This window comes from Setaria viridis, chromosome 3 (genome assembly GCF_005286985.2).
Source record: "Setaria viridis chromosome 3, Setaria_viridis_v4.0, whole genome shotgun sequence".
Taxonomy (NCBI): Eukaryota; Viridiplantae; Streptophyta; class Magnoliopsida; order Poales; family Poaceae; genus Setaria; species Setaria viridis.
The window spans coordinates 48,917,130-48,925,716 of NC_048265.2; the positions used below are offsets into that span (position 1 = coordinate 48,917,130).

Sequence of the window (8,587 nt, forward strand, 5' to 3'; positions counted from 1 at the left end):
ATAATGAGTACGAACACTCTTGTTTATATACTAAGTATGTACTCTTGTTTTTTTTCTTTTGATGCCAAGGACGTACGGCGGCGCAAAATGCGTGGAGGTTACTGTGAAATCATCGGTTGGAGAGTCTAAATGTTTGAGCTTTCAGCGGCGAGAACACATGCACGTTGAGTTAAGTAAGCCGAAACGGAAAAGGTGGCCGCACCATCACGATCGCGATCGATCTCCTAGGCTCGACCAATTCACAAAGAAATAAAGGCGCTGCGTGAGAAGCTTCATGGAGTTCCAAAGCTGCCATGCATTTTTCTTCTTCTTCTTCTTGGTTTCTCCTGCTTCTTGGATCCGTGAACTCTTATTCAGATAGAACGACCTGCGTGCATGCAGTGTGTTCTCAGTTAATCTAATCTAATATGATCTTGCCGTTCAGTAAAGGCTGGGGAGAACAATTTGTATGGACAAATGCCAATGAAAAGCTAGCTAGTACTCCCTCCGTTCTTAAATTAATATATGATGCTATTAACTTTTTACTCCAATTTTGATCACCAATATCTATTGAACGAGTTAGTTAACTAAAATAAAATGTGTATCATTATATTTATAGTCAAATGTACTTTAGATTTTAACTTGTAGGTTTATCTATTTGCAAAAATATTTGTAGAAAGGACGAATAGTTAAACAAACAAAAAAATCAACACCGTCATATATTTAAAACGGAGGGAGTACAAAGTCCATTCATGTTAGGCCAAAGGACTTCAGTCATCAGTTACTATAGGGGCTCCTTTTATTTTTCTTAAAAAAACATGAACAGGGTTTATCCATTTGCAATGATAGTGCAGATCGCCATCATGATCGCAATCGACTGCTTCCAACTGAGTATTGGACAAATTTTGATGCCAAACGACAATGCCAAAAAAGTGTCAGCAAAAGCAAAGCTAGCTGCTGCTCCCCATGATAGGAAGGTGATGAGCAGTCATGCGTAGTTTGTGCAACCGATTCAGTCAGAGATTAAGTTACGGGGACTCGACTCAATCATGTGTGCGAGATGTTAAAACTTGAAACTAAGCCGGCCAGCCGGGCCCATGGTTCGGCGGCTCAACAAAGTTGAGACAGAATAGTTCCTGCTGCCCTAGTGGACCTATACAGTACTACACTGTATATAGTACGATGCACATGTATGGACAGTTGGACACCCCACAAATAAGAAACTGATTCAAATGCTTTGAAAAAGGAGCGGAAAAAAGAAAAAAAAAGAGACATGTATTCCATCATCTGTACCATATGTCTGAAAATCTCTCTCTCTCTTCTCTCTCTCTCATTTCTTAGCACGGCACTAGTATTTCTTAATAATCTGCTGCAATTTGATTAAAAAATTGACTGTTAACGGAAGAGTAGACGACCTGATCACACAAGGACCGCGACTTGTTGATTAAGCAAAGATTAGTACTTGCATGTTCAGATCGAGTAAGAACAACATCCTTAGTCATCAGTGGACCATCACTTAATTAGCTGCCAACACACATGCTAAGAAGAATAATTTGTATATTGATCAGTGTACGTATCTCGGATTACCTAAGAACCCTACACCATTAAGCAAAGCGTCGCAGTTTGTCAATACTTAATTCTGTACTCTTCTGAAAACCTGATTGAGCCTGCATGCCCCCTGCTTTGTCTCTGCACTCTTCTTTTCCTTTAAAAAAATTTAGCTGCTGTTCGTCCTCTAATAGTTTTTTTTTTTTAAAAAAAGAAACTTGGATTTCAAATTAGGAGGCATCAATGGTCAGGTACAGACATGTTCACATGGCTCCTACACAAGCTAGAGAGCTCTTAGCCTCTACTTACACCGTTGCTCAGAATTTTTAATTTCCATGATACGTAAAATTTCCATGCATTACGGTACTAATACTGAAGATAAAATTAACAATTAATGGACTATATTGATCTAGGCCCTTGTTTACTTCACCCCCAACTCCCAACTTTGGCACTATGCAAAAAGAAGATTCCCCATCACATCAAACTTGCGGTACATGTATGGAGTACTAAATGTAGACGAAATCAAAAACTAATTGCACAGTTTTGTTGTACTTTGCGAGACGAATCTTTTGAGCCTAATTAGTCAATATTTAGACAATAATTCATAAATACAAACGAAACGCTACAGTGTCGCATTTATGGCAGAATGCCAATTTTACCACTCCCAAATTGGCAAGTAAACGAGGCCTAGGTCATGTGCTAGTGTTGAATGTTGGGTACTGGCTGCGTGCTTTGCTCATGTCGCGTAACTCGATCGCGTTAGTGGCCACATCGTGATCGTGCTTTATTTTAGTTTAATGCATGCAGGCGTGTGCTAGCATGTACTGTTCGGTGTTCCATATAGAGGGTGTCATAAGTATAAAAGTCGTGTAAAGATTATTGTATTTGATCGTGTTTGATATGTGGGGGATGGAGTGCTTTTTTTTAAAAAAAAATAGAGATATTTTTGACACTGAAGGATGTTCAACGGCCTGAAAATATAAGAAATTTTCCTTATTTGACAGTAAAGATAATTCGATTTATTTTTTGGTTACGGAAATTTTTTCGTCGACATGTCAAGTTTTAACTTATTCGTTATTTGATATTTTTCGTCACTTTTGTTAGTTAAGTCCGACGAAACGATCACAAAATCATCTTTAAAATTTATGAAACATCCCTTTTTCTTTTACTTAAAACCGCACTTTTAAAATTAAAATTAAGCAAATTATGCTACTTTCGAAACCTATTTGGGTTTTTTTGGCACAAAAATAATTTTGAAATATGGGGAAACACTTAGTATTACTCACGTCACGTGATGCCGTAATCTATACAATTATGTCTCATGATCAGAGAATTATTATGAGCTGTCTGTCGTTCGTCAAGAGTGTTCGTTCAATTCCTTGAGTTGCATGTCCAAATGGTTGGGCTATCACCTTCCAAAGCAAGTGGCACAGTACTGGCTCCGTACTAGGGCTAGGGTCAAACTGGGACCCCCAAAAGCAGATTCGCAGCCATAGGGGCGATCACGAATCACGACCTGCTTGCATGCCGTGCTCCGGACCCCGGCCGAATCCCGAGGAAAAGAAGCCGCTGCGATCGGAAAGCTTCGCAGAGTTCCAACGCATGCCATTTCCTTTCCTTTTGTTTTCAATTTCCCCATCCGTACGTGCATGCACGCCTGCAGCATGCGTCGTCTCAGCTCCGAACGAAGCTTCCGAGGCCAAGAAGGAAGAGACGCACTTGGAAAGAAGAGACATCAGAGGCGGCCGGCCGTGTCACGCTCGTGCGGGCTCGGGGCTCTCCTACAGCGGCGGCCAGAACCGGGGAGGCCGCCGGAGCGACGAGACGAGACGAGGCGATGCGGCGAAGGCGTGTGCGGCGGCCAGGCGCCGCCGCCGAGAACCCCCGCTACCTGATGACCTGACGCGACGACGACCGCGGCGCGGCCCCGGGCCTCTGTCGTCGTCTCTGCTCCCGAACTTGGGCTCAGCCCTAGTGGCCTAGTGGGTGGGATGGGAAAGAATCGGTGCCGGCGGCGGGACCCGGACGGCCGGCCCTGCGCCGCGCGCACGGCTTGCCGATTCCTAGCTCCCCGTGGCGGGCTGCCTGTGGCGGAGTGAGATTCAGTAACTTTCCTCAAGCAAGTCACGTCGTAACTTACCCATCCATATCCGACGTTCAATCCTGATCCTACGGCTCCAGACGTTTCCAAGAAATATGCCCAGGACCTATCCTTTTCCCCAGCAGCTCTGTCATTCTCCTCGCCGCCGATCGCCGCCGCATTAATCCCCTTCCCCGGCGAGCTCCCGCAGTCGTTTTCCGCTCCTGAACGCCATCTTGCGCCTCAACCGTGGGCGCACGGGACTCGACGCCGGCGCCGGCCGCCGGGTCGTGGCCGCAGCATCCTCTACAAGGCGTCGTCCCCCGTGGCCGTGGCTGCTGCCGGCCCGCTGGCATGACGACGCCCGCCTCCACGTTCCAGCCCGCAACACTGGCAGCAAGGCCAACAGCAGCTCCCGCACGGGCAAGCTTTGCTAGGTCGCCGCAGACGAGCGCCGCCGAAATGGAGTTCTTGACGCACTAATCCGGCCAGTAGTGCCGCGAATCGTCAAAATCGAGCGCTTGCACGCCATGAATCGAGCTCCTCAAGCTGGTCTCGTCACTTCTTCCTCAATTCTCCAAGATTCGAGCTCCCAATCTACATGTGACACGAATGGATCAGTCACTTGGCCTCATCATGACCAATTCCACCAATCTCTTCAAGCAATCTGAGATATTAATCCAGTTGGATTCCCAACAAGAACGAGCGCAGGACTCGTTCGTTGGCTTGGCCGGCCATGGGTAGGGGAAGATGAATGCAGCAGGTCCTCTGCAGCTAGCTTATCAGATACGCAGCCACCGGGTCCTATTTGGAGGGTGGAAGGAAAGTCACCGAATCCGCCGGCTCCGCCTGTAGCCATGGACGCCGTTCGTGCCTGCCTCAGCTCGAGTAGACTGTACTACTACTACTGTTGGTGAGAGCGAGCTACGGAGCACGTACACGTGTGCCTCCTCCCGTGACGTCACGCGCACTGTTGCACACGCAGGCCAGGGAAGGAGGAAGGACGAGTGCGTGATGCTGCTGCTGCCTGCACGCCAGTTTTGTTTGCATTGCAGGTGTGCAAATTAAAAAAGCTCCAAAAGGAAAAAAAAATCGATGACAAACGGTCGTCACCTTGGCACAAGAGAAGGGAGCGAAGGAAGAAAAAGCAGCCCACATGTGAAGGAAGAAAAGGTTAGCCCCACACACTAACTCCCTTCCTTCCTCTTCCTCTCCATCCATGGCCCATTATTACGGTTGGGCCTCCAGCTTCTCTTCCAAGTTGCTGCGAACCAACAACGAGTGGGGTGGAATTTACCTGAAAATTCAATTTCAATTGTGCACTAGTTGGAACGGGAGCACCAGCAAAAATCATTTCCGGTCTTCCACGGGATATTTAGGGGTGTTTGGATCCTGAGCTAAAGTTTAATCCGTATCGCATTGAATATTCAGCATGATCTAATTACGAAAGAACCCATCGGTCGCAGCCGCGACAGGCGCCCCACTATTCTCCGTGTCCCCGTCGTCATCCTCCCGACGCCCAGGAGGCTACCGCCTCTGTTCTCCTCTCCCTCTCTTAGCTGCCGCCAGATCCCAAGAGGCCATCGTCGATTCGAGCACGGGAGGCGGCCAACTACACGGGTACGATCAATGGAGGAGCTTCTCGGCCGTGGAGTAGCAAGACGCCGCCGGCAGCGACCACCACCACCATCACCTGGGAGGATACGACGGCCACCACCACGGCTCGGCGAGGTTCGCCGTGGAGGACAAGATGGACATGCTGTGGGAGGATTTCAACGAGGAGCTCGCCCGGGCCGCGCAGCCGTGCCCGCTGACCAAGGGGACGCCGTCGTGGGCGGCGACGAAGGAGTCCTGGTTCGCTGGCGACGGCTACGAAGGCGCCGCGGAGACGCGCAAGCACGCCGTCGTCCGGCAGCGGAGGATGGGCCTGCTCATGATGCTGAGGCTGCTCAAGAAGCTGTTCCTGGCGCGCAAGTCCGGCGCCGCTCCGTCGAGGAAGTCCATGTTAAGAGCATGAAGCAGCATAAGCAAAGTATCTGCAAGCTACACCATCTGCGCACTGTTATCTGTATTGGTCCTCTGGTGGATGATGCAGATGATGTTTTCCATCAGGTACTGCAGAATCTGAAGAGGCTACGTGTTCTCTCTATGTGCTTTTACAACAAAGAAAAATTACCTGAATCTGTTGGTGAGTTGAAGCACCTTCGGTATTTGAACGTCATTCAAACCACAATATCAGAATTTCCTGCATCTTTGTGCACTCTTTACCACTTGCAGATCCTTCTGTTCAGTTACAGAGTTCAGAGTTTGCCTAAGAAACTATGCAATTTAAGTAAGTTACTAAGTTTTGAACCATATCGTGAAGGATCCTACAGGAAAAGACTTTATGCAGAGCTGCCTCAAATTCCTTAAATAGGCAAGCTAACTTCGCTGCAAAATCTTGAAGAATTCCGTGTGCAAAAGCAGAAAGGATATGAGCCGCGACAGCTGAGGGACATGAATGGGCTTGGTGGGTTATCTATTACAAATCTCGAGAATGTCACTAGAAAGGATGAAGCTGCAGAGATGATGCTGCATAAGAAAAGATATCTTGAACATTTGGAACTTATCTGGAGCAATGAGAGTGACTCGCATGCTGAGGATAGTTTACATCTGGACATTCTAGAAGGTCTGAGGCCACCGGCTCAATTGCAGGGCCTTGCAATCGAGGGTTACAAATCTGACAGATACCCAAGCTGGTTACTAGAGGGTTCATATTTTGACAATTGGACTTGTTTGGACTTCATGATTGCACTGCGTTAGAAGGTCTACCACTCAACACCGAGGTCTTTAGGCATTGCTCCAGACTGGTGATCTGGGACGTACCAAACCTGAAGACATTACTTTGTCTGCCAGAAGGCATGGCAGATGTATCAATTAAAGGATGCCCGCTGCTTATGTTTATCTCCAGCAACGAGATGAGAGAACATGATAAGAGAGAAAATATTGTGATGCCAGAGCAATTGGTGTCTCAGCTTTGTTTGATCTGGGAGTTGGATTCAGGATCACATCCAGTGATTAAGAGCAACCTTCATGAAGAACATTCATCTTTGAAGCAACTGACGCCATTGGTGGATGCTGATATATCCCAACATCTTCAGACCATCAGCGGGGCCCTTGAACAAGAAAAGGATGAAGTATATGATAAAGAAACAGTCATCAAGGCATGGTTATGTTGCCACGAGCAGAGAATAAAACTCTTGTACGGGACTAATATTGGGCAACAGTTGCTTCTGCCATCAACTCTGGGTAACCTTTATCTTTCTTCATGCAGTATTACAAATGGCGCTTTAGGAGTTTGCCTAGGCTGCCTCACTTTACTAAGAGAACTGTCGTCTATTTGAGGAGTGGGAAATGATGTTGTTGCAGTTGCAGTTCCTGTCTTCATCAGGGACGGCAAGATCGTCGGCCGCTACGTCGGCTCCGGCAAGGGCGAGCTCGTCGGCGAGATCCTCAGATACAACGGCGTCAGGGTCACCTACTGAAGCCAACAAGCCAACAGGCCCCCCAGTCTTCAATCTCATTCAGCAGCACCAACAATACACACACATGAATGGAGAACAGTTTGAAAATTGAAGATACAACATGTAAAATTACGGCGACATCCAGTTTAGACTGTTTATTGGGCACCATTACCATAAGTGTATGTTACTCAGTATTATTCTATACTAATAGTACAATTTTGGAGTGCTAACAGCTGCTACTCTGAAACTTTGATCTATCAGCTTGCTTCTCCAGTTTCTCTTGCAACGAGTTTACAGCGATGCAGCGACTTTTGTATCTCTTCATACAGACGATTCTAACGACCGCAATGACTTTTGTACGTCTTTATACAGACGATTCTAACGACTTGGCACTTGCGATGTTATCCAGCAATGGCACAGCCACAGACACCACAAAAATTTGTTTCAAAGCAGGCCAGGCCACGAGACACCTACGGTAGAATCCAAATACAACAACGGTCTGTTCAACAAGAGGCCAGGTACACCAAACATTTGACCCAACTAGAAGCTCTGAATATATCGCAAACATCCATTTTCCAGAGGCCAAACTGCAGCTGGGGAATTGCATTGTCCACCAGTTTACACTTCACAGGAAATTATACAACAAATGTTGCTTTCATCACTCTCAGATCCTTTACCCGGCTGCTTGCTGGAGGTAACACCAAGTACCCTGGTTGAAACTGAACTTCCCTGGTGCTGGTCTGCTCCTCGGAGCGTTCCCCGTTATCAGATTACACATCTGACACAGAATTGTTCAGAAAACTTCTGGGTAGTACATGCATGCTTTGCCCTAAGAATCTGACCTACTTTTCATATGCAGTTTTTACATGAAATGGCTCGAAGCAATAAAACATATAGATTCTAAAATGCCGTATTCTGCTACTAGATACAATTACCTAACATGCTAGTAGGCTGAGCTTGTAAACTACACAGAGATATCCCTGAAGCAACATGATGCTATTGCTCTGCCACCTCCTCCCCCTCCTCTTCATCAGCTGCCCGCCAAGCAAGAAGACCAAGACCATCTCCTTTAATACTTCCCTGCAAAAGCATTACTACCGCAGTTACTCACCAAAGCATGAAAGGACAAATTTCAGCGTGATGCTGCTGCTGCCTGCACGCCAGTTTTGTTTGCATTGCAGGTGTGCAAATTAAAAAAGCTCCAAAAGGAAAAAAAAATCGATGACAAACGGTCGTCACCTTGGCACAAGAGAAGGGAGCGAAGGAAGAAAAAGCAGCCCACATGTGAAGGAAGAAAAGGTTAGCCCCACACACTAACTCCCTTCCTTCCTCTTCCTCTCCATCCATGGCCCATTATTACGGTTGGGCCTCCAGCTTCTCTTCCAAGTTGCTGCGAACCAACAACGAGTGGGGTGGAATTTACCTGAAAATTCAATTTCAATTGTGCACTAGTTGGAACGGGAGCACCAGCAAAAAT

The 8,587-nt window shown here is 46.9% G+C and overlaps 1 protein-coding gene across 1 annotated transcript; it reads left to right on the plus strand.

Annotated features, from left to right (window-relative positions):
- The first annotated feature begins 5,621 nt into the window (after window positions 1-5,621).
- On the plus strand, window positions 5,622-7,340 carry LOC117849723 (uncharacterized). The gene is made up of 2 exons (XM_034731372.2): window positions 5,622-6,895; window positions 7,016-7,340. Exons 1-2 carry the CDS (start codon window positions 6,508-6,510, stop codon window positions 7,129-7,131), a joined length of 504 nt encoding a protein of 167 aa, XP_034587263.1. The 5' UTR covers window positions 5,622-6,507; the 3' UTR covers window positions 7,132-7,340.
- Window positions 7,341-8,587: the final 1,247 nt, after the last annotated feature.